Raw genomic sequence first — 26983 nt, 5'->3', positions numbered from 1 at the left:
AGAAAAAACTGCCCTTACTCCCTTGCCCCATAGGGCTTGGCATACCCTTGGAGAGTCCCTTGCAGAAAAGAAATACCACCCGTTGAGTTTTGAAATGTTCATGGACTGTTTCCAAGAAAATGAGCCGCTTGGAAGTCACACATACACTAGGTGGCGCTGTGGCTGTGACATTAAACAGTCTTTGTGCTGGGCAAATGCTGGGTAAGAGCACACATAACTTAAAGGAAAATTAGGCCCAACCCCAGATCATACAGTTCAGTGTCCTCCAACACTAGAGTGCTTCAGAAACATGCCAGGAACTTGAGCCTGGCGTGGTGGTGGCACATGCCTGTGGTCCCAGCTATTCCGGGGGCTGAGGCAGGAGGATTGCTTCAGCCCAGGAGGTGGAGGCTGAGGTGATCTGTGATTGTGTCGCTGCACTCCAGTCTCGGCAACAGAGCAAGACCCTGTCTCAAAAACAAACAAACAAACAAACATGCAAGGAACTGGTTAAAAATACAAATACCCAGACCTACTGAATGAAAATTCCAGAGGTATGGGACACAAAACAGAAGACGCAGATGGGCACACTCATGCTATCCTCTCCCGGGACAGCCCACTTTCATCCACAGCCCCCTTATTTGGGCTTCTTACCTCCTCAAAAGTCTATCAGTAGTGGCTGGGCGCAGTGGCTCATGTCTGTAATCCCAGCACTTTGGGAGGCCAAGGCGGGTGCATCACCTGAGGTCAGGAGTTCGAGACCAGCCTGGGCAATATGGTGAAACCCCATCTCTACTAAAAATACAAAAATTAGCTGGGTGTGGTGGTGTGCGCCTGTAGTCCCAGCTACTCGTGAGGCTGAGGCAGCAGGATCACTTGAACGCAAGAGGCAAAGGTTGCAGTGAGCTGAGATTGCACTACTGCACTCCAGCCTGGGCGACAGAGTGAGACTCTGTCTCAAAAAAAAAAAAGAAAGAAAAAAAAGAGTGTGTCAATCGTGAACTGTGTTTTAAAAGGTAAGAATTTAAAAGTTCGTTCCTAAGTCAAGCCTGACACTGGTCTGATGTAAGTTAGCGCTTCTGAGAGCTCCACGAACGTTGAAAGCAAGAGCTCTCATATACCTTGTTAACAGCCATTTGTCCTAGAAAATGACTGAACCACAAGTCAAGCATCCTTCATAAAGTGAGGTGGCTGAGATAGATCTGGCAGAGTCCCTGTGTCCTGCAGCTGTCACAGAGACCAGCTGGACTTTTGCATAGTAAGTGATGGGGTTTTTCCTTCCAGCTTCCGTCCATTCAAACCACAGGGACAAATCCTTCCTCAGAAAGCTATGCTGCACAAAAGCTGGCTGAAAATCCAGTTTATAGAAAAATAGAGGCATCACAGTAATATAAAGATTATCACACTAGTTCAGAGATCTGAGTATTTCTAGTCTATTGTCAATAGCTGGCAATATTTAAGTAAATCAGCCTGAAATTTGGTTTTCTTGTCTATAAAATGAAAGGAGTAAATTACACCTGTTGGTCAGGCTCAGTGATTCATGCCTGTAACCCCAGCACTTTGGGAGGCCGAGGCAGGTGGATTACTTGAGCCTAGGAGTTAAAGAACAGCCTGGGCAACATGGCGAAACCCCGTCTCTACAAAAAACACAAAAATTAGCCGAGCGTAGTGGCTCGTGCCTGTAGTTCCAGCTCCTGGGGAGGCTGAGGTGGGAGAATCGCTTGAACCTGGGAGGCGGAGGTTGCAGTGAGCCAAGATCGTACCACTGCACTTCAGCCTGGGTGACAGAGTGTGAGACCCTGTCTCAAAAAAATAAATAAATAAAAATAAAAAAATTACACCGGCGAGACCTCTTTTAGCTGTGATTCTATTTCAATAAGCGTAACTGTGACTTTGCTGTTCCAATAGCTAGCCAGACCTTAGTCCTTAAACTGTAAAGTCATTTTTTTCCTGATCAGCATCAGGGATTTGAAAAACCAGAGAGAAGTGAAAATGTGCTTTTGTGCATTTGAACAGGAAGGTCTGGGTGTTCCCACACACAGCCACTCAGAACCACAGAGCTCTCTCCGCAGCCACCACCTGCTTGAGTCATTGCCAGCAAGTGTTTCTTATCACTTTCCTGCCTTTGGGTCCAGACTGGGTGAGAGCCGCCAGGGCAGAGGCTCCCTGTCCTGGTTCTGCGCTTGGTCCTGAGCCATGTGACCTTTGGCAAGCTACTGAATTTCTCCAGCCTTGCTTCCTCATCTGCAAAATGAGAGCTGTTAGGAGAATAAAATGTGGAAGCCCCTAGGCGCAGGGTGAGCACTCTGTACACAGTAGCTGTTATTCTTGACTGCCATGACTGCGTGGCTGTAGCATCCATGGAGCTACATACCCAGCTGGAAGAAAGCAAGCCCAGGACGGTGCTGGTAATGTCAGGGTTGCCACAGCCCTAGGTCCCAAAGCTGCCCTCTCTCCTTCCGGACTTCTTACAAAGGCAGCCTCACTTGTTGACTTGAAGGAGTGAATGAACATGCTGACTCCCATGTCGCTTTCTGGAAACTCCGCATCACATAGCCCTGAAGATGGGACAATTTAAGGATACAGGCAACATGATCAATGAATCATGTATATATTATAGCTGGGACTATAGGTGCACACCACCATGCCCAACTAATTTGCTTAATGTTTTGTTTGTTTGTTTTTTGTGGAGACAGAGTCCCACCATGTTGTCCAGGCTGGTCTTTAATTCCTAGCTTCAGGCAATCCTCCTGCCCTAGTCTCCTAAGGTGCTGGGATTATAGGCGTGTGCCACCATGCCCAGCCAAGAAAATGGATTTATATAGAAAAACCTGCCCACAAACCATAAAGATTAAAATATACCATGCTTGAGTAGTTCAGAATCAAGTCTATGTCTTTAAAATGCTCTTAGAAAAGGTGAAGCATGGCCAGGCACGGTTGCTCACGCCTGTAATCCCAGCACTTTGGGAGGCCAAGGCGGGTGGATCATCTGAGGTCAGGAGTTCCAGACCAGCCTGGCCAACATGGCAAAACCCTGTTTCTACTAAAAATACAAAAATTAGATGGGCATGGTGGCGCACACCTGTAATCCCAGCTACTCGGGAGGCTGAGGCAGGAGAATCACTTGCACCCAGGGGGCAGAGATTGCAGTGAGCCAAGATCATGCCACTGCACTCCAGCCTGACACATCTGAGCTTCTGAGAACCACGGTATACTACCATAGGACAGTCACTGCATTATGGCCAGCCAACTGGCAACAGCTCTGCCTGCCTCACACGTCAAAGCGGGCTAATTATTTTTGGTGTAGACTAGAACAATCAAGTTGGTTTCACAAATCATATTTTTTAAAGTTGTACTGTTAGGCACATGGGAAACAGCATGTTTTGGACATAAACATATATGAAGAAAACTGAGAAGTGTGGTTGAACAAGGAATGAGGCATCTGGCACTGAAATAGCCGCCATTCATGCACAGTATGTTGCTGATGTCCATGTTCTCAGTTTCAGGCATGCCTCATGGTCACACATGTTTAAATACTAGAAGGAGTTCATTTCCTTAATGTTCCCATCTCACATGACTTAGCGTTATGAAGTACCTAGTTAGATAGGACAGAGAAGGTATGCAGTCCCCTAAACCTGGAGCAGTAATTTCTATACCCAGCAGTCCAGATTCTGAAACTTTTAGGATTCAAAGAAAGACACACACAGTGAGAACTCTGGATCCCGAATGCAAGGGTGTGGGGAGCGCTGTGGATCCCGCACGCACGGGTGTGTGAGATGTGCAACGTTCCCCCCTGCAAAGCTTCCCCTACTGCTGGTTCTGTTGAGGGAGAGGTCGTAGGCAGTATCTGCTGTAAGGCTGAAAGCACTGCTGTCAAATGGTGCTATTTTGGTAGCAGAAGCTTGGTTTCAGGGATACATTTCATGAACAAGAATAAGAGTTCCCGTGCATGTCTGGGAGCGTGGCTCAAGCCCCAGCCTCTCACAAGCTGTTCCTCACTTCTTGAACAGGGTAAGCGCTCACTCAGTCCCAGCGCCAGACGTCCCCAGTGTCTACACGCCATTCTTCCAGAAGCCCAGTTTTATTCGACATTGATGGCCATATGCTTCCCCAGAGCCTGGAAGCTCCCCAACCCTAGGGGCGGAATCCTCATGAGCAACCCAGTGCCTTTCAGCCCAGTCTTTGGGCTGGGAGGTGGAGGTTGCAGTGAGCCGACATCACACCATTGCACTCCAGCCTGGGTGACAGAGTGAGACTCAGTCTCAAAACAACAACAACAAAAAAACCAAAAAAAAAAGTACTCTCCAAAAAGGGTGTTGTCTTTCCCATTTCTGATGCCTGGGACTGTGGCAGCAGTATTAGGTCAGGGGAACCAGCAGGTAGAGGGAAAAGAATGAGGAGGCAGGGTCTGGTCGTGATGACATTGTTGTCACCAAATTAGCAAGCCTGGAATTTCTTACCACTGGACTTCTTGTTTTGCAAGGTAGTATATTTCCTTATTGCTTAAACCACTGGGTTTGGGAAGGGGGACTTCTGTTGCTGGTGGTCCCAAGAAATTGGATAGAGTCCCTTTCCTCTGAAATAATATAACCTCTTTTACAGACTGGAGTACACACATGCACACGCACACATTCATTCTGTCTTCCCCAATTTTCAAATGAAACTAACTCTTGGGTGAGAACTAACTTGGCCTCCCTCGTCCTCCAGACCCAAGCCCCTTGGAGCAGTGTGTGTGCTCTGTATTCCCTAAGTACCAACCCCATGCCCCAGCACTGTCAATCACTTCAAGGCCCAGTTCAAAATCCACTTACCACATGAAGTCTCCTATTTAACCCCCAGCTGCATCTTTCTAGAATTCTAACATGTAGCGTGCATCATCTCCAACTTTGTACATCTTGCCTGCTGATCCTCGTGTCCCCTCTGTGTGTCCATCCACCCCAGCCACACCGTTGATGTACAGCGACTGACTGGGCAGATGAGTGAGTGCAAGGCCCTACTGTCCTGCATCTGAAACCTGGAGTTTTCCTTTCCTTTTTCTTCCTTGTCTTCTTTCCTCATCTTCTCTGTAGAAGAGAAGACAAAAATTGAGATAAAAGAAATTCAGGCCGGGTGCAGTGGCTCACATCTGTAATTCCAGCACTTTGGGAGGCCAAGGCAGGTGGATCACTTGAGGCCAGGAGTTTGAACCCAGCCTGGCCAACGTGGTGAAATCTCATCTCTACTAAAAATAGAAAAATTAGCTGGGTGTAGTGGCGCATGCCTGTAATCTCAGCTACTTGGGAGGCTGAGGCAGGAGAATTGTTTGAATTCGGGAGGTGGAGGTTGTGGTGAGTTGAGATCATGCCACTGCACTCCAGCCTGGGCAACAAAGCAAGACTCTGTCAAAAGAAAAGAGAAGAGAAGAGAAGAGAAGAGAAGAGAAGAGAAGAGAGAGAAGAGAAGAGAAGAGAAGAGAAAGGAAAGAAAGAAAGAAAGAAAATTCAGAGCTCCGACTCTGAAGGGAGAATACATATTTTTAAAGAAAGCCAACAATGACATGCCCTACTTGCTGGGAGTGACAGATAAGGGAAAGAATTCCAGTGGTACAGGAGAAGCAGCAGCTGGATGCTCCACAAACCACCTCCCAATTTTCTATCTCCCACCACACTGACCAGATCTACCCTTGAAACTGGGGGGTGGGGCGGGGACATCCTTAAAGCAGAAGTCACAGTAGGAAACACAGCAGAGTCCAGCACGCAGCAGACAATCAAGAAATGTCAGGGAATGAGAGGGAACAGAGCATCCTGTGGTGAGGGCTTTGGGCTTGTTTCCTGAAGCTTTTTATTATTAAAACAACATGAAACGTAGATCACACTGCGGCTTCGACTGTAATGAACCTCAGCTGAATGTGCCGACAGCAGGATATCTGATCTAATGTGGACTTTGAGGCTTTTTGAAATGAAAAAATCTTGGGATGCTTTTGTTTTTAAAATTTCTGTGGTTGTTCGCTAAATGGCAAAATAGGGGGCCACCAGCCAGACAGCTCCAGACCACCTACAGATAGTCTCAGGCCATCACGAAGGCCGAAACGCTAACAGCCATTCTTTTCTTCTGGGTGCACAGCCTGCGGCCATCCCCACCATGACATGGTAGAAAGGGTGAATGCAAGGATCAGCACCCAGTGTAGAAACTGACTTGTACCCGGAAGGTATGCAATGTGATCCCAACAGGCTCATTCCAGATAGAAAAAATATGTCATCACTTTCATTAGTTAATATTAAACCGACACTAAGAACTTCTGCAAGATCTTTTATGTTACACAATACAGTTAAAAACTGTAGTAAATGTTCAGATATTTAAATGAGCACCAAACACTACAAAGTGCAACCAACATGGTTCTATTAAAAACTCTCTTTGACTATGGCATTCAAGGACAGCAATACAATCTTTTTTTTTTTTTTTTTTTTTTTTTTAACAAAGCAACTAATATAAAAATCTGCAAATGCCATATATTCATATCTAGGCTATTCTTCTCATATAGGCATGCCATTAGATAGACTTTCTTTCTATTCTTTCCTGAGGTATTTTTTTTGTGGTTTACTTTCATTGTACTGCTGGATGCATTATTTTTGATCATCCTTTCCTAAAATGATTTAAAGACCTGCAAATAATTTTATTGCATAGGACACTACTGATGACACAGAGAATGGGAGCTGCAAGTATGTGGCATTGGAACAAGCCTTACAAATATTGCATTTTAAGAATCTGTTACATACATTTTTTAGTTTGTCTCTTTTAAAAAATTTGAAGTTATAGCTATGACTTAACTATATACAGTGAAGCATTTTAGGAATGTTAAGAGATTAAAGAAGATGAATGATACAAAGAAAAGAAGCCACCATTCTTGCCAGCTATATACTGTATTCCTTCAAAAGCAACTATACATGCTGTCTTCAGTTCATAGTTAAATATTTCTACTAATCTGTTTTGGGAGAACAAATGTCTTTCAAGGTTTCAAGTTCCTCTATAAGCTTCTTGTTCTGGACTTCCAGCACTGCAACTCGGCTCTCCAGACATTTTACATATTCTTTCTTTCGACGTCGACATTCTTTGGCAGCTTCCCTGAAAAAAGCAGAAGCAAAGGGCAAACAAAGCATTTTTTTGCATGCTATTGACAAACAGGTCAAAGTAAGCTCGGTAAGTGTGATCACAGCTGCATTCCACATCCTGGAACAACATTCCCAATTCAATTTCAAACACTAATCCGAACTGGATTCTTAAGGGTCACACGTGTCCTTTCCACAAGTCCACATGGCAATAAGTAGGACTGCTGCATCTCCTGCCTTGATTAGAGTTCACAGTAAACAAGGTCCAAGTCAAAGACAGTTACTCTACTTTATGGCAATAAAGATCTTTGAGGGCCTTGAGTTCCTCAATGAGAGTCTTGTTTTGGTTTTCAAGCACAGCCACACGATTTTCAAGACATTTGACATATTCTTTCTTCTTCCTGCGACACTCCCGGGCAGCTTCCCTGGAACCAACACAAGGCAAATGACTACAGGAACAGCCTTCCAACACAATCCACAGTGGGTCAGTGCACTTCTGCCCCCCGAACTCAACAGCCAATCGATCCTAGGTAAGGACTGTACAAAGCCACATAACAAACATAACCAAGCACATGCTTTTTGTAAGATAACCATCGGACAACAGGAATGACTTGAGAACACAGTTTGCCCAGCATTCATCACAAATGGTGTTTTCTTAGGGCACACATTCCACTGGTAACAATGAGCAGAACTGTTTTCAGTAAACTACAATAGGACCACATCCCCAAGTGGAATTTCTACAAAAACATTTATAGATCCTTTCAATTCTCTTAATTTTTTTGTCTCTCAAAAGGCACATACTCCAACATAATAAATAAATTTTATGCGATCAAAAATGATTATAAGAATCTTCAAAAACCTTAAATATCAACACTGGAGATTTTTAGTCTTCAAAACTAAATCTCAGTAAAACAAGATCAATTGTGACTGCAAGACACAGTTTATTGGCTAGAAAACACAACATGGATAAATCATAACAATAAACAAAAGATGTGCATTTTTATAAACCGAAATGAAATGGACAGTGCTTCTGAAAATTAAAGACGGGGGCTACAAAATACAACACTCAATAACTCAGACAATTTAAACCCACAAATGTGAGACCACCACAATTAAAATTATAAAAAAGAAGCTACTGAGTAACTCCGGGCATATTTCAAGACTGTTTCCTCATCACATGCATTTAATATCCAATATGTTGAATTTTAAAGCACTAATAAGCCCCAAAAGAAGGAACAGACCAGTAGCCAAAGCAACAACACAAACAGATGAGTTGAATTAGTCATTTTCATACATAACCCCACCAAAACAATAAGTAGAGCCAACATTTTCTCTTTTTCTTTTTTTCAGGGTGGGAGGGATGGCAACCACTTCCCTTAACTCCTCTGTAGAAGATACCCTTTGATTGGCCTCATTTTGGAGGATTCAATTCCAGAATAACTGCCTTTGAGGTAGATCACCCTTCATGTCAAAAAAGCCTACACTGAAACATATATTATCATTCAAATAGGTTAACAAAAGCAGTGTTGAATGTCTAAACGCCAGTTTCTATAATGCCAATTAGTATCCTGAACCACATGTGATGTATACGTGATTTTTTTTTTTTAAGATAGCTGACTCTCACTGACTGGATATCTGTGTTTTCACTGTGGAAGCAAGAGTCAGCAAAGAACCTTCAATCCAAATGAACTGCAGGAAAAGATCGACCCCCGCTTCCTAGCCAGGAACAATGGACTCACCCTGTGAACGAACAAAGTTCTCAGACTTCTCAGCTGGTTAACAAAAAAAATTTAAAATGTAAAATTGAATTGAACGTTATAGTGACTAATTTAATCTAAATGATGCAATTGGAAAAGTTAAGAATAAATCCAAACACACATTTGCCACTTTGGGAACATAATTCAACTCTTTTCCACAAAGGAACTGAAATTCATTTATGAATACCAAGGTTTTCATGAGTAAATTATATTAAATTCTAGATCTAGAAGGAAGATAGTCCTTTTACAAAACAGGCTTACCATTAAATGAAAAATTTAAAGACCTAATAGTAGTGTTGTGGGTGTTTAATCTTTAACATTTTATTTACCAAGCTATTATAAATATTCATACTTCATATTTTACATTTGAGTGTGCATGTGTGTGTGTGCACGCACAGACACACATATTACTAGAGTCAAAATGTTCCAGGCACAAAGCTTTCCCCGATCATATCAGTAGATGGTACATTCCTAAGTACTCCTCAGCCATGGAAAACACCTGTTTCTTCTATTAATAGTGAGCTCAGTTTTCAGGCTTGCATGTGTCTGAGTATATCCTCAGCACGGAGAGGAAATGCAACGCAAAGAAGAAACTCTGACAAGGCTGGAAAGAAATAAAAACTGTTGCTGGATTGGCAGAAATGCAATATAATGAAATATCGAATATAGATACCAACCAAAGAATAAAAAGAGAATATGTAAGAGATCTATCTGTGAAAGACTAAAGCCTACACACTTTCCCAGGAAGTGAAATCTGCAGGTTATCATGGGGTATTTTCGGGGTGCCCGATGCTGGGACAGAGGACAGGCTCTAGAATAAAGACTGCCTGGTTGCCCTGGTTCTGCCCAGTTTGGGCCATGTGATCTTGACCAACTTTAACATCTCTGAACTTCTGGTCCTCATCCGTAAACTGGGCATAATAATCACCTACTCTCATGTAAGCATTAAAGACACAGTAGAACAAAGCACTTAAAACCTGCTAAACAGACAATGAGCAACCTAACAGCCAGGTATCATCTGCTTTTCTCTTGTCTTCTCTGAAACTGAGATTTAGAAAGCGAAAATAAACCTTTCTCAGAATCCCATACAGCTAGGGACTAAAGACCTATTTCTGGCCAATGAAATGTAGGTGAAAGTTGCTGGGAGGGTCTTCCAGGAAATGTTTGCAGTTGAGCCAGACCTCAGCTAGCCCCAATTTTTGGCTCTAGCCCTTCTTCCTTCTTCCTGTCTGAGGCAATGGCTAGAGGTTCAGCAGCCACGCTGTGATCATGAGAATGAATGATACATGCTGAAGATGACACAGCCGGGAGCGGGAGCCTGGACCCTTGATAACAAACACTGCTGAGCCTCTGTCCTGGCTGCACACAATGAGGACATTATTTGACACTTAGGACTAAGGTGACAAGACTACTGGGAAACTCTTAAGACAATTCTGTTCCTTTTGAAAATCAGATTAATTTGCACCATTATCCATAATAAAAACTAAACCAAGAAATAATATACAAGTTAAATAAAATTTTATGTTTTAATTTTTAAAAAGTTTTAGAAAATAGCATTTTATAATATGTTGCTTAAAAAATAAAATTACAGAGTTATGGAGCAAGAAAAAGTGAGAGAAAATGACAGCTGACTGGAAGTACGTAGACTATAATAGGAGGTATCCTAAGTGATTAGAGCCATGGATGATTTTAATTCTTTTTGTTAGTTTGTATTTGCACTTGACTAGAATTTATCATATTAAATATGTATTTCAGTGTAATAGAGGAAAAAAGTTACAAAATAAACAAAAGGAAACTACATGTAGAAAATGTCAAAAAGAAATGCTTCACTTACACTTCAATTTATTTTGCTCAGAGAAGCTAAAAAATTCGACTTATCTACTTCACAAAGCAAACACTAAATACAAAATAGCTCTTTGTTTCTCATGAAGTCCTTTGATCATTATTTTAAAAAATTACTGTATCTTTTGAACACTACCCTTACAACATAGGGATGTAATTCCTGATGATGAAATAGTTAACGGCCAGGAATTCTGACTAGAAGACAAACTAATAACACACACAGAGCACAAACCTACATGAAATGCCACATAACATGTAACTTGGGACAAACAGCTTATGAAAACTGTAATCTTTTTCTTTTTTTTTAAGACTGAGTCTCACTCTGTCACCCAGGCTGCAGTCCAGTGGCCCGATCTTGGCTCACTGCAAGCTCCGCCTTCCGGGTTCAAGTGATTCTCCTGCCTCAGCCTCCCAAGTAGCTGGGATTACAGGCGCACACTACCACACCCAGCTAATTTTTGTATTTTTAGTAGAGACAGGGTTTCACCATGTTGGCCAGGATGGTCTCGATCTTTTGACCTTGTGATCTGCCTGCCTCAGCCTCCCAAAGTGCTGGGATTACAGGCGTGAGCCACCACGCCTGGCTGAAAACTGGAATTTATTTTTATTACTTATTAATATATTGTTATTATTTATTAATATTTATTATTATTATTATTATTATTTTAGATGGAGTCTCGCTCTGTCACCCAGGCTGGAGTGCAGTGGCGCGATTTCGGCTCACTGCAAGCTCCACCTCCCAGGTTCACGCCATTCTCCTGCCTCAGCCTCCCGAATAGCTGGGACTACAGGCACCCGCCACCACACCCAGCTAATTTTTTTGTATTTTTTAGTAGAGACGGGGTTTCACTGTTAGCCAGGATGGTCTCTATCTCCTGACCTCGTGATCCACCTGCCTCAGCCTCCCAAAGTGCTGGGATTACAGGCGTAAGCCACCACACCCAGCGAAAATTGTAATTTTAAAAAAGTGTTCTAGAAGTTACCGATTCCCTGAGAAACATCTCACCTGTTTTTCATTAGCCTCAGCTCTCGTTTGCGTGTTGCTTCTTCTGCCAGCTGCTGGGGACTGTGCAAACTTCCGGGTGATGCAGCCATCACCACTCCCTGTGGCAAAGCAGCAGTAGGAGCTCGGATCTGGTAAGTTGGCATGTCACCAGTGGCAGCTGCAGTAAAACAAAGTATTTCGAGCTTATATAAAGAATTCACAATTTGGCATTTTACATAAAACTGACCTGGAAACGGTATGCTTTTGACATCTCATAAGAGGTGATCTTGTAATGTTTAAGATAATTATTCTGAGCATTATAGCAATTAAAGATCTTCTTCAGCACTTAGAACAATGATATTCAGCACGCTCTAAATATTTAAGGAGAAAAGTGTCCTAATGCATTTTAGACAGGTTTTTATCAAATGCAAAAGCTCACAGGTGCTCATTTAGCTTAAAATCAGTGGTGTGCTAATAAATATTTAATAAACAGTCCTCAGGGGAAAACAATGAAAAAGCCCTGATGTGTAGTGTTCTGATAATTCTCATGGTGTAAATACTTCCACCATGGCCAATTTCAAGCTGCCAAGGTGACTTTGCTGATCATAGAGTTGGAAAGACACACACGTAGTAAGCACACAGCATACAGACAAAACAGATGCCAATGCCCACAGAGCACAGAGAAAATACTTAGAAATTATGAGTTTTGAGTACTGTTTTAAATGTGTAAATAAATAAATAAAATGTGTGCATACACACACTTAATTTTTAATAATCGCTGTTTTACAACCAGCTCACAAAGGTACTGACATTTTCTTTTTTTTTTTTTTTTTTTTTTGAGACGGAGTCTCGCTCTGTTGCCTAGGTTGGAGTGCAGTGGCGCAATCTCAGCTCACTGCAAGCTCCACCTCCAGGGTTCACGCCATTCTCCTGCCTCAGCCTCCCAATTAGCTGGGACTACAGGCGCCCACCACCGCGCCCGGCTAATTTTTTGTATTTTTAGTAGAGATGGGATTTCACCGTGTTAGCCAGGATGGTCTCAATCTCCTGACCTCATGATCCTCCCACCTCGGCCTCCCAAAGTGTTGGGATTACAGGCGTGAGCCACCACGCCCGGCTTTTTTTTTTAGACAGTCTCACTCAGTGGCTCCAGGCTGGAGTGCAGTGGTGTAATCTTGGCTCACTGTAACCTCCGCCTCCCCTGTACAAGTGATTCTTGTATCTCAGCCTCCCAAGTAGCTGGGATTACAGGTGTGCACCACCATGCCTGCCTAATTTTGTATTTTTAGTAGAGATCCTGTTTTGCCATGTTGGCCAGACTGGTCTTGAACTCATGACCTAAAGTGATCCACCTGCCTCAGCCTTGCAAAGTGTTGGGATTACAGGCGTGAGCCACCACACCTGGCCTGAAAATTTAACAATAGGCTCTAACAAGCCAGCAGGAGCTGACTGTAGCACACCACTGCAAACATTTCCATGAAGCAGAATATCTCCATCCTGTGAATGTTTCAGTTTAGAGATTTTCCTATACTCCATATCATGCCTGAAACAGTCACTGAATGTCTTTAAGTGCAATTCTCATTACTAGAAAATGATTGAAGCACTGGAAGGAATTGAGCTCACTGCAGTTTCAGTAAAAAAAACAAAACAAAACAAAACAAAACAGCAACAACAAAAACCCAGCAAAGCTCTGCTTAAACCTAGTTTCTCTGCGGAAAGATAATTTTTGTCTTTCTTAGGTTTCCTAGGAAAAATAATACATTTGTAAATATTCATTTAAAAGTATTGTCTAAGCATAGTATAACCATACAGTTAAAAGACAGGGTTTAATATTTACTTAGTATTCAGATAAAATACTAAAAGTAAGTTCTCAAAGTTTCCTAATTTATATTCAAAATTTGTCTACTGCAAGAAACATAGCTTCCTAGAAAAGACAGATGGATTCGAGTGATAAAACGTTTCTACCACCAACGCTTCAACATTGAAACGTATGGTCCAGAGTTAGTTTGTCACTCTGATGAGACATTACAAAATATATGCTCTCTCAAAGCTAACTGCAAGAAAAAAGATTTCTTAAAAAGTTATCAAATTCTATTAACAATTGTCTGAACTAAATTACAATCAAAAGAGGAAAATACAGCATTTCTATATTTCATGGAAATGTTTTATACCCATTGAATAAGAAGTGAAATGTTACCCATGGGAGACAAATACTTTGTCAGCTAAATAGGATATTATCACTGAAACTTTAAAACAGTTAAACAAAGATTAACTGATTTATGTGCTTCTATTTGGGTATATGCCAGATTTTTGCCTTCTAAGGCTTGAGAATTAGGTGAAAGAATACAACAGTTAAAAACGTGGCTTTCAAGGAAGCTCACTTAAAGATTTTCATAGAATTAATAAAAATATCATTTATAAGGTTGTACTGCCTTTTCCTTCTACATGTAATTTTAAAACATTGGTGATAGGTAATAATTCTTTTTTTTGAGACGGAGTTTTGCTGACTCCAGGCTGGAGTTTTGCTGGCTCCAGGCTGGAGTGCAGTGGTGCGATCTTGGCTCACTGCAACCTCCTACTCCCTGGTTCAAGTGATTATCTTGCCTCAGCCTCCCGAGTAGCTGGGATTACAGGCACACGCCATCATGCCCAGCTAATTTTTGTATTTTTAGTAGAGACGGGGTTTCACCAGGTTGGCCAGGATGGTCTCCATCTCCTGACCTTGTGATCCGCCTGCCTCGGCCTCCCAAAGTGCTGGAATTACAGGCGTGAGCCACCACGCCCGGCCTAATTGTGACTAATGATCACCAGCATATGAATAAACTTGAGAAAAGTCCTAAATTTGTTTTTGTGACTATTCAAAATAATGCATACACAGACAACTCAATGAGTCGTACAAAACTGCATAGCTCTGAGATAGTTAAGAAAGTCACGTTAAGCCAGTTATAAACTAACTTAACAGATTGTTTAAAGTATCTTCATTGTATTGTCAGAGGAGATGAAGTGGAGCAGAGAATAACATAGTTCTCCTCTTTTCTCTCTTCACCCACATCCAGGGAAGAAGGTTATGGGGTAATAAAGGCTGAAACAATGGAACAGCTGGTGGCCACCTAGGCCTTCTAAAATTGGAACAATAGCCAGTGAGGAATGAGAAGTTTACATCACACCAGGATGACACGTGCAGGCAGCATGGATAGGGACCTCGGTCTAGGATCGTTCTTTCCAAACACTGCTCACACAGACGTGCAGTAAAAGTAATAGGTAGAGAGGGGCTCATTACACTCTAGTTCTGTAGACGTTTGCTGTTTTCTTGTAATATGAAGTTAGAGCAGGATGGTTCCATGATATACAAAAGCTAGTTTTAAAAAAAAAAAAAATTTTTTTTTTTTTTGGAGACGGAATCTTGCTCTGCTGCCCAGGGTAGAGTGCAGTGGCACAATCTCGGCTCACTGCAACCTCTGCCTCACAGGTTCAAGCAAAATATCCTGCCTCAGCCTTCCGAGTAGCTGGGATTACAGATGCCTGCCACCGCACCCGGCTAATTTTTGTATTTTTAGTAGAGATGAGATTTCACCATTTTGGCCAGGATGGTCTCGAACTCCTGACCTCGTAATCTACCCACCTTGGCCTCCCGAAGTGCCGGGATCAGAGGCGTGAGCCACTGCGCTCGGCCACAAAAAACTTTTTTTTTTTTTTTTAAAAAAGGGTGGGTCACAGGTGACCCTGCATTAGTCACAGGTGAAAAATGCAGTTCAAGGGCAGACATGGTGGCTTACACCTATAATCCCAGCATTTTGGAAGGCCAAGGTGGGAGGTTCACTTGAGTCCAGGAGTTCAAGACCAGCCTGGGCAACATGGAGAAACCCGATCTCTACAAGAAATACAAAAATTAACCAGGTGTGGTGACATGCGTCTGTGGTTCCAGGGCCTCAGGTGGGAAGATCATGTGAGCCCAGGAGGTTGAGGCTGCAGTAAGCCGTGACTATGCTACTTTACTCCAGCCTGGGCGACACAGCAAGACCCTGTCTCAGGAAAAAAAGGAAAAAAAGGAAAAAAGAAAAGAAAAAAGGAAGTTCATTCATTGGCCTTATATTTATCAGAAATGATTCTCAACAACTCTTGCCTGTTTCCAGAAGCAACAACCACCCTCAAGGGACCAAATTTGGCACCATGAAAGATAATGGCAATTCCAAACTAAGAATTCTTAAAAACATTTTGAGCAATAGCTCAGAAAAAAATACCACTTTAAAATAACTTGGAAGGGGATGATATATTCAGATGTATTAGTTCTGAGATGTTAGGTTACTGGGTTTTATTATAATTTTTCAGAGGTATCATATATTCCTTTTACTTCCCTCAATAAAATAAAAATGACAGTGCATTAGTTCAAGCCAGAAACAGGAATTAGTATAAATTAGTAGGAATTTGCATAAATTTCTATGATATCCCAACGGATCTATATAGTGGTATACTTCTAATGGTCAATGGACAAATTCCATATACTCAAATATAATCTTATTAGTAAAGTACATTTTAACAGATATGGGCAAAGACAGCTGTGCACAGTGGCTCATGCCTGTAATCCCAGCTCCTTCAGAGGCTGAGGCATGAGGATCACTTGAGCCCAAGAGTTCAAGTCCAGCCTGGGCAACATAGCAAGACCCTGTCTCCTAAAAAAATAAAGATACAAAGAAAATCTCTTGTTTTGAAAAAATCTAAATGTCACAAGTTTTAATTTTAAAACAAGTTATAAAAAATATTTATCTTAGTTAGCTTCAAATTTCCAATAATATGAACTCAGTGGAAATTTAAAGCAGATAAGATACCAAGGATCACAGTTCAAAGACCATCCTGCGTTCTCTGATGACACACTGCTATTCCTGTACTCTTATAAAGGCCACTTCCTGTCCCATTTAACTACTGAAAGTGTCCAAATTATTTTTAATCTAGAATTTTCATATTCTGAAAATATATGGGTTATCAGTGGGGAACTAACAATCATGATTGAAGAAAGACTGTAAGATATTTATACACTAACTTTATTCTCAGGAAAGCAAAAACTTTAAGACAAATCAGGGATAGTATCTTTTTAACCCCAGAATCCCCTAGAATCTAGCACAGTACTTGGCATATAATGGGTGTTTCATGAGTTTATGTGTACTATATGAAGTAAAATTTGAACTTCCTGGGGTTTTGCACAAGGCTGCTGTCATTTGGAATGCTTAAAATAAGCAGTCTTTCTTATAAACTTACATTATTATAGCTAAACCTTTACCTCTAAGACATGGAAAGTCCTACAAGATGCGATGTGTCTCTTCAAAGTGGCCTTTCTTGATAAAAGGCATTATTTCTTAAATCTTACTTAGATGTACTTTAGATAAGTCTAACATAGCATTTTAAAAACAAAGGCGTTCTCATTATGACGTGTTTCCATCTAGCTCCTGACATGAAAGCATTTTTAAAATTTTTTTTTAGGTTCAGTATCAAATATTTCATGGGAAAAGAAAATTCCTAAAACTCTCAGTTTTGGTCATTAACTTCATACCTCTCTTTGCAAGCTTTAAACACGGTACAGCAGAAAAAGCATGGGGTTTGGAGTCTGGGTTCTAGTCCAGCTCTGCCACTTACCAGCCATGTGACTTGGGGCAAGTTCAGTTTCCTCATCTGTAAAATGGGGATACAGTATCTCATTTAGTACTCACAATAAACCCTATAATGTATGTCAAAGTGTCTAGCACAGTGCCTGGCACATGGCAGGCACTCCACAAATGTTAGTTCCCTTCCTCTTCCCCTCCTTAAGTTCTGAAAGACAATGTTCCAAATTATGCTTACAATGTATATTAGTTAAAACACATATAACATCCATAAACCCATTTCCCCCTGGAATTTCCCTTCTAACAAACCCAAGGAATCAAAATTTATGGCTCTTATTCCTTATTTTGTTAAAGAATATGCCTATTAAAAACTTATAAAATTATATATCATTATATTCCTTTAGAGAATATATTATTAAAGACAATGTAAGATGTCCTTTTCAATGTATGCAATCATTTATAATAGAACCTCGAATGGCCAAAGATATACTCTCATCAGACTGGAAAGAAGAAAACTGAAAAAAAACCTCAAGTGAGAATAGGAAACAAAGAAATAAATAAGAAACCCAGCCAAGTACCTATGTTGGTAAATTCCAAAGTGAAATCATTTCTCAGCACTCCAAATGATGGTGATTTTATTCAATTGCTTATTTATTAAGATATCTGTAGTACTGAGCACAAAGACTGAATAAATAGAGAGTTCCTGCTTTCATACGCCATTTCACAGCATGGCACTAATCCTAAATACACCTTTAAGTAAGCAGCAGAGGTTAACTTAGATGTCACACTTCTAAGTCGGGGGCTTCTATCCCTAGCTCTGGTAAGCTGCTGACATCATCACCACTGCTGTGGTTCTCTTCCTCCCTACCACCACCTGCTCCTAATACCCAGATCCTACATTTCCGTGCCTGGTGTCCCACACTGCCAAAAACGTTCCCTTCTCCGTGAAAATTAAATCCTACATAAAAATAGCTATTTAAGCACCGATCATTTTCAAATTTGCTACAATCACTGTAACACATAGACCGCATAGATAACTCACCAAAATCTTTTCAGCTTTGAGGTGTAATTGACAAAAATTGTATATACTCCAAGTGTACAATGTGATGCTTTCACATATGCACACATTATGAAATTATTATCACAGCCCAGCTAAGTAAGTTATACATAAAGGACCTTTTAAAGTTGTTTAGTATGTGAAAATCTATGAGTCAGTCTATAAAAAAGATGGGAAATTATGAACACTGAAATTTAATGTTCCATATAATAGCAAATATATGCTCTATTGTTCTCTGAGAGTAATAATAATCTATAAAAAATTCAATTTTAGGCTGGCTGTGGTGGCTCATGCCTTTAATCCCAGCACTTTGGGAGGCTGAGGCAGGTGGATCCCTTGAGGTCAGGAGTTCAAGACCAGCCTGACCAAATGGTGAAACCCTGTCTCTACTAAAAATGCAAAATTAGCCAGGTGTGGTGGTGGGCGCTTGTAATCTCAGCTACTTGGGAGGCTGAGGCAGAAGAATCACTTGAACCTGGAAGGCAGAGGTTGCAGTGAGCCAAGATCACGCCACTGTACTCCAGCCTGGGCAACAAGAGTGAAACTCTGTCTTTAAAAAAAAAAAAAAGCCATTTTAATGACTTAAAATGATGCTAACCTAACCTCATTTTATATGTTTTATAAGCAGTGTGTAGCAGCATGTACTCACATGACACTGCACTCGTGTGTCAATGTCAGGTGAGTTTTGAGGAGTCACATTAATATGCTATGAACAGAACCCGAGGATTCTGAAGACTCGAACAGGTTCACTACTTGCTAGCTTTGTGAAATTGGAAGTCATTTACCCAGTCTGACCCGGGTGTAGCTGGGCATGTATCAGTGAGAATGCCTGTAAACTGCCTTTTTTAGCATTTGAACATGGTTTCCTAGTGAGGCCTACTTGATCCCTTAACCTGTATGTCCAGATGTTTCTGTGTCACTCACAATCTGATAGTTTCTTTGACAGCACTTGCTACAGTTTGTATTCATGTTTATTTGTAATATTAAGTGATTTTTTTAAAGTTTACATAAATGCAAAGTATAATTATTTTATTAGAATATAAATGAATATATTTGCCTAATATATTCATACAGGCAAATAAAACAGAGCAAAGTGAAATAAATATTCCAAATTACATTTCATTATACATTTTTCAAAAGTAGTAGGAAAATAACATGAGTAATTTCCAATTTCACCCTGCAGATTTGGTTTACTGAATCTTAAGGTAGATAAATGCCTTGTTATTTCCACTTCCAAAGTGATTATAACTTGCTCAGCTACCAACTTCAAGAAGCTGTCACAATCTAAATGACATTATTCTTTTTTGTTGTTGTTGCGATGGAGTCTCGCTCTGTCACCCAGGCTGGAGTGCAATGGCACGATCTCAGCTCACTGCAACCTCCATCTTCCGGGTTCAAGCGGTTCTTCCACCTCAGCCTCCCGAGTAGCTGGGATTACAGGCATGTGCCACCATGCCTGGCTAATTTTTGTATTTTTATGGAGATGGGGTTTCATCATGTTGGCCAGGCTGGTCTTGAACTCCTGACTTCAGGTGATCTGCCCGCCTCGGCCTCCCAAAGTGCTGGGATTACAGGTGTGAGCCACCACGTCGGGCCTCCAAATTATTATTTTATGTAAATATTTCTAAGCAAAAATAATTGCTAATAGCCTCCTTTCACAAAGATGATATATATCCTTATTCTCATGCATCAAATATTAACTAAGACACTCATTTTCCAAATTTGTTGGAAAGTTTAACAATTCAGAAATCCAGCCAGAATGCAATGTGAGACTCAGACTCTAAAAGATAGGAAATTATGCTAACAGAATCAGTTTATGAATAAAACAAAAGGCAATTTCTAATAAAAATGTAACTTATGCCCCACAAAGTCAATAACATAATCCCATAAACTATAGTCAGTTATTTATTTATTTATTTTGAGATAGAGTCTTGCTCTGTTGCCCAGGCTGGAGTGTAGTGGCACAATCTCGGCTCATTGCAATCTCTGCCTCCCCGGTTCAAGCCATTCTCTTGCCTCAGCTTCCTGAGTAGCTGGGATTACAGATGCGTGCCACACCTGGCTAATTTTTGTATTTTTAGTAGAGACGGGGTTTCACCATGTTGGTCAGCCTGGTCTCGAACTCCTGAGCTTGTGATCCGCCCGCCTCAGCCTCCCAAAGTGTTGGGTTTACAGGCGTGAGCCACCACGCCCAGTCATTTACTTTTTATATTTCATTTCATGATCCTGTAAGTAAATGCTAATATCTTTTCTAGGCCAGCCATTAGTGCTAGGAGCCTGATTTCGGTCTAGATTAGAGTTTTTCAAACTGTAAGCTGTAGACCATTAACGGGTCATAAAGTAAATGTCATGGGTCAAGAAAAGCATTTTAAAAAAAGGACAGAAAAGGAATTATGGGTACATCACATTTTGTTAAGGATAAGAATTATGTCTGAAACATGTTTTATATAAATGTAGGGTACACACACACACATAGGTCCACTTTGTCGTGATATAATGTGGGTCATGGTTGAAAAGTTTCAAGCCACTAATCTAGCTCAATCTACTTGGTCTGCCGATCCACAGGGTTACCCCAGAACTGAGAGCCCAGAGGTCTGGTTCCTAAAGCTACTCTACTACACCTTCAAAAAAGTCCCTTAATCCTGTGCTCTTTTGGCTTTAAAAAATAAAGTAAAATGAGGCCAGGCGCGGTGGCTCATGCCTGTAATCCCAGCACTTTGGGAGGCCGAGGCGGGCAGATCACGAGGTCAGGAGATCGAGACCATCCTGGCCAACACGGTGAAACTCCGTCTCTACTAAAATACAAAAAAAAAAAAAAAAAAATTAGCCAGGCATTGTGGCGGGCACCTGTAGTCCCAGCTACTTGGGAGGCTGAGGCAGGAGAATGGCGTGAACCCAGGATGCCGAGCTTGCAGTGAGCTGACATCGTGCCACTGCACTCCAGCCTGGGCAATAGAGCGAGACTCTGTCTCATAAATAAATAAATAAAAATGAAATAAAACTTATTACTCATTTTTCAAGTAGCACTGATTCTGTAAGAATTGACCAGATTTAAAAAATATTATTTCCAAAGGCAAAATCAGGTCTTTTGAAAAAGTGTTCTGTTGTTTGACATGTTAAAGTTTCGGCATTTTGATAAGTTTAAATTCGAAAGGGAAATTCAATCATGTGTAGCATTATTGGTAAAACTGTGAAAAAAACTTTCAAGGATGTTATGTTCATTCTGTAAAAACAAATGTCAAAAATGTTTATCTATTTATAAATAGTGGTTAGAAGTACACAGCGTTGCCGAGGCGGGCGGGTGGATCACGAGATCAGGAAATCGAGACCATCCTGGCTAACACGGTGAAACTCTGTCTCTACTAAAAATACAAAAAATCAGCCGGGCGCGGTGGCAGGCGCCTGTAGACCCAGCTACTCACGAGGCTGAGGCAGGAGAATGGCGTGAACCCGGGAGGCAGAGCTTGTAGTGAGCCGAGATGGCAGCACTGCACTCCAGGCTGGACGACAGAGCGAGACTCCGGCTCAAAAAAAAAAAAAAAAAAAGTACACAGCGTTTTCACATCATTTTATTTTATTTTTTGTTATGAGTCTTATGCTTAGACAAGTCAAAAGGGGAATAGGAATGAAAGGCCTGGTAAAGAAAGATATAAACCAATAATTTTTAGAAAATAAATATATGTACAAAAGTGCCTTCTGGTTCTAAGAATCATATGACATGCAGTGTTTGAGATGTTCATCTATATCTTAAAATAAATTCATCATTTGAGTTCTGCAGTCTATAGCATCTCTAGAACTTCACAAACCTTCTTTGAGAAAAAAAAATAGCTCCTCAAGACAGTTTTAAAAACAATGTAATACACGTTTTACTTACTCAAGACAATCCAGTGTTCCTATCCAGAAAGAGGGCTGAGACCCATTAACTTCGAAGAGCTAAATTGTAGTGAAGTTGTTTAAAACCATCCACTCTTTCTTAATTCAACTGCAAATTCAGTATTGTATTACAAACAAGACCACTGAATAAACAACGCTGCAAGCACACAAAGGTTATTAGTAACTAAGTCTTTCGAAATCACTATCTGTTACTGAGAAAAGCAAACCTAGTGAAAAATAACCCATTACAAATTTAAATACCAGAGGCTGGGAGAGTCAAGTAAAAGACAAGCACTTCCCTGACTGAACACTAGAGAGCGCTCTGAATCGCAAGTTCCTATAGATGGACTAAGAGTAAAGAATCCGCCAGCTTATACATACATCGTCCATTTCTCACCAGGCGCGTGCAGGGACGGCCTCAGTAGGAGGCTCGATCTTACCACTAAGCTGGCCAGACAACTCCCGAGTTCTGTTCATGCATTACAGTTTCGTGACGTGTCTCCCTCTTCAAGCAGATACCCACTTCAAAAGAAATGTTAAAGTAGGGCTAACAAGAAAAGCTATTCAGTCTAAAAGGGAGCTTGGAGGCAGAGGCAGTGGTGAGCCAGTTAACTCTAAATCTGTCAGCAGCATTTTACAAAACAGAAAGGAACTGACTAAATCACAACATGACTCGGAACTGACGTCAATGTGCAGCTCGCTTGGAGTTTAACTTTTCCACTTCCCCTGCTGAAACACGATTCCAGGAAATGTAATGACATCAGCCCTTTGAACTCAATTAGCTGAACAGACCATTTTAAATACAGGAGGAAAGAAACAAGTAGGCACACAAACATCCATAACACGCGGGTTTTTCCTATTCTGTTTGGAGCTGCATTTGCCCACAGTAACGAAATCAGAACGTGAACAGTATATACTGTATGTTTAACCTGCGGCTAGACTGAATTTGCAACAGGTTGCAGATGAAGTAACAGCTTATTTTAGTAGGGCAGAATGGTATGCACATGAAAGAGAGACACAGAGATGCAGGGGAGGAAGAGAAGGGAAGAGAAGAGGGGAGGAAGGGAGGAGGGGAAGGGGGGAAGGGGGAGGAGGGGAGGGAGGACAGAGGGAGGAAGAGAGGATTAGTGCCTCAGTCAAGCAGCAATAGAATATTGAGCAAAGAAACAATCACACTAAGATGCCTTAACAAAGTGAGCTGAATATATATAGATGTGTATTTCAAAAAAGTCTTAAACCTAAGTGACTAGGAGAGTAACACTTTCTGAAACACTCAGATGTTCCTGAATACTTCCTAAACTTCAAAACAATCTGCAGAATTAACTGAAACCCCTCTTTAACATTCTTACCTGTGTCATCTCCAGTTACAGCCATAATGGGCTTCTGCAGACAGAACTGTCTTGTTTCCTCTACCACAGTTCAACATAAAGTGTTCCAAATTAACAAGCATGTGCAGGATAAGCAGGAGGACTGACATCACAATGACATCACTAGCCTATCACTGCCATCAATTTGCTTTGTCACAGGCGAGCTCACTGAAACCCCAGCCCTATAAAAACTCTTCCTGTAATAAACCATCTTAATGCTCTTGTTTCTCATTTTTACATAGAAATCTGTTTGAGGTGGGCTCTGGCATAATAATAATAATAATAATAATGTTTCTTTTAGCACTAAAAGTTACATGATTGTATCTTACAGGGCTACTTCTTTATTATTGTTGTGTCCAAGGTTTCTAGGTAAACATAGTGAGAATAAACGCTATACATTTTCCTAACTTACAGGAGGAAAAAAACACTTGGAGATTTAAACTTTGGGGATAAAAAAAAAAAAAAAAAAAACACATTGATTATCAGGAAAGAAATACCGTATTCCATAGTCACTTCTAAATTCACCAAGAAATATCCAGCCACCTGTGTTTACTTAACACATTTTTATTTGCTGAGCTATTTGCTACACCATCAAAAAATCCAACTCTTCCTAAGGTGATACAGAATTTGCTACCTTCACTTGAAGGGAGTAGATAATGAAATTTTTAAAATTCACTGTGCCAATGGAGCAAGTATTATGTAGTATTCCCCCATAAGTACTAGACTGAATCACATGAACTTGCTGATATTTGACCTTTTGGCCCACAAAAATAGCAGTTTCATGTTGATTCAACCTAATACATTGTTTTACCAGATTAAACCAACCTGAAAAGACTTTTGTGATTTTTTAAAATTCATAAATAAATCAAAATTACTATTTATACATTTTTTTTTAAATGTCAAATTTTATTTGGATCACTTAATGAAGGCTCAGCACATAGTAAGCTGGATCATTATAGAAAATTCAGTGATTATAAGGTTAGACACAAAAATGGGCAAATGTTCAACCGTAGAACAGACCATAGCCTGGAAAAAAATTATTGGCATTTCCACTGCAAAAAAAATAAGTGACATGCCACTGAGACCTTTTGTCTTTTTTTTTTTTTTTTTTTTTTTGAGACAAAGTCTCGCTATTCTCCCCCAGGCTGGAGTGCAAAGGTGCGGTCTTGGCTCACTGCAACCTCCGCCTCCCGGGTTCAAATGATTCTCCTGCCTCAGCCTCCCGAGTAGCTGGGATTACAGGTGCCCACCACAGCTGGCTAATTTTTGTATTTTTAGTAGAGACGGGGTTTCACCACGTTAGCCAGGCTGGTCTCGAACTCCTTACTTCAGGTGATCCGCCCACCTCAGCCTCCCAAAGTGCTGGGATTATAGGCGTGAGACACGGCGCCTGGCCGACCTTTTGTTTTTATCAGTGAGTTGTACAAAGCCCTTTCCCCTTGTATGATTAGAATTCAACCCAACCTTATGTCAATGAAAGGACATCCCACCACATTTTAGCTGTATTTAATTTAATCATCTTCCAGTAAAGGTAAGGACTGTACACCTCAGATGCTCAGGAGGTAAAGTTTCAGGGGGTGTCCACGTTTCTAGTAATTCTCCAGGATACCTGACAAGGGGGCTAGGGTTTCAATTCAGCTGAAGATACATTGGCTGAGTAAGAAAGCCTGGATGGTCACCTAGACCTAGGCATCAACCCCAATCTGGGGCTCCAGCAGGGACTCTTTGCTGTCCCAGCCACACCTGAGGGTTTGGGCCCAAAAACGCTTAGGAAATTTTATTTCAAATTTCAGAAAATCAGTAAGAAATTGATTTTTACGTCAGCATTCCTTTAAATTGGCACATAGATGCTCAATAAATACTGGTGTGAAAAAAAAGTCAAGGAAGGAAAGAAAGAAGGGAAATGGGTTGCTTAGTTGATTACTGCTCTTAGTAAAGTTTTAATATATTCCCTGGACCAGTTAATCTCACATGGAACAAATCACACATGGAACAAATCACATTTTCAGAGGAAGAATATTTCACTTTCATTTGGTAAATGCTTACTGAACATTTATCACATGCCAAGGTCTGTGCTAGGTATTTGTCCAAATAGAACTTACCATCTACCAAGACACGCAGAGCCACAATATAACATGATGTGTGCCCAAGGAAGTACAGCAGGAACTCACAGGGGGTTGCCTAAGCCAGATGTGGAGGATAGGCAAGGCTTCCTGGAGGAAGAATCATTTAAGGTGAAACAGGAGTAGGGCATACAATCAGGGAAAGTATTCTTATCAGGCAATCAGTATGTGTGCAGGCGGCCCTGGAGGGAGAGAGCCTATTCCAGGAAATGAAATAAAGAGCTGTATTACAAAAGAGGGAGAAATGGAGAGGTAGGCAGCTATTAAAGAAAGCAAGGCTTTGATTAAGCAAAGATTTGGGCCACATGAAAGATTTGGGGCTTTGTCTAAACAGGTCACAGACATTTATGGATGCTTTCGAGAGGATGCTATAGACTGAATGTTTGTATCCCTGCCCAATTTCCTCTGTTGAAATCCTAACTTCCAACGCAATAGTATTTGGAGGTGGGACCTCTGAGAGGTGATAAGGTCATAAGGGTGGCACCCTTGTGAACAGGATTAATGCCCTTATAAAAAAGACCCCAGATGCCAGGTGCCGGTGGTTTACGCCTGTGATTGTAGCACTTTGGGAGGCCGAGATGGGGGGATTACCTAAAGTCAGGAGTTCGAGACCCAGCCTGGCCAACATGGTATAACCCCATCTCTATTAAAAATACAAAAATTAGTTGGGCGTGGTGGTACATGCCTGTAATCCCAGCTACTTGGGAAGCCGAGGCAGGAGAAATGCTTGAGCCCAGGAGACAGAGGTTGCAGTGAGCCGAGATCACACCACTGCATTCCAACCAATGCACTCCAGCTTGGCCAACAGAGTGAGACTCTGTCTCAAAAAAAAAAAAAAAAAAAAAAAAAGAAGAAGAAGAAAAGAAAAACAGTGCAATGCAGTAATGGAGATGTTAGGGGCAAGAAGCTGCGGTTTTTAAGAAGTATCAGTGGCTCCCAGAATCACTGTGAGGAATGAAGAGTCTAGCTGAATTTTCAGGAACAATTCCCAAAAAACTGAGCCAAGAAAGGAGCTGATGCCTCTGGCATGATTAGGAGGATCAGAAAGCTATTCCACAATAGCCAGCTTCTGGTGGCTGCTGGAGACTGCAGCCCACAGGGGTAGCCTGGGTCAGAGGGACAGCACCCAGGCCAGGGCCAGGGCCAGGGCCAGGACAGAGGGGCGTGGAGTGGCAGAAGCATGTATGGTTCAGCCAGGGAGAAGAATCTACACAGTGACTTTGAGTGGAGACTGGGGAGAATATGGGACAACATCCAGGTTTCTGGCATCAAGCACCAGGTGGGATAGTAGTGGTTGGTCACTGAAGATAGGAACAACGGG

The 26983-nt window shown here is 41.3% G+C and overlaps 2 protein-coding genes and 1 long non-coding RNA gene across 37 annotated transcripts in view; 1 reads left to right on the top strand and 2 right to left on the bottom strand.

Annotated features, from left to right (window-relative positions):
* The window catches only part of CCNY (cyclin Y), an 876528-nt gene that overhangs the window by 343420 nt on the left and 506125 nt on the right, over positions 1–26983 (bottom strand). The window lies entirely within an intron of this gene.
* Positions 6253–26983, bottom strand: part of CREM (cAMP responsive element modulator) — an 86829-nt gene continuing 66098 nt past the window's right edge. For 9 of the 35 annotated variants that reach the window (XM_050804798.1, XM_050804812.1, XM_050804799.1 and 6 more), the window contains 3 exons: positions 17277–17312; positions 11670–11826; positions 6253–7489 (listed from right to left, as the gene is read on the bottom strand). In XM_050804798.1, coding sequence (XP_050660755.1) covers positions 7345–7489; positions 11670–11826; positions 17277–17312 — 338 coding nt within the window. In that variant the 3' untranslated portion in view covers positions 6253–7344. Of the gene's footprint in view, positions 7490–11669; positions 11827–17276; positions 17313–22173; positions 22282–22553; positions 23085–23521; positions 23630–26983 lie in introns of those variants that run through there. The other 26 variants (XM_050804826.1, XM_050804796.1, XM_050804810.1 and 23 more) reach the window with 15 other exon arrangements.
* Positions 8282–8768, top strand: LOC126962991 (uncharacterized). Its single transcript, XR_007728884.1, has 2 exons — positions 8282–8515; positions 8674–8768. It is a non-coding gene; the product is annotated as an uncharacterized LOC126962991 (long non-coding RNA).

This window comes from Macaca thibetana, chromosome 9 (assembly GCF_024542745.1).
Source record: "Macaca thibetana thibetana isolate TM-01 chromosome 9, ASM2454274v1, whole genome shotgun sequence".
NCBI classification, from domain to species: Eukaryota; Metazoa; Chordata; class Mammalia; order Primates; family Cercopithecidae; genus Macaca; species Macaca thibetana.
Note: the sequence above shows the minus strand (reverse complement) of the source record. Positions and strands in the feature narration are given on the sequence as shown.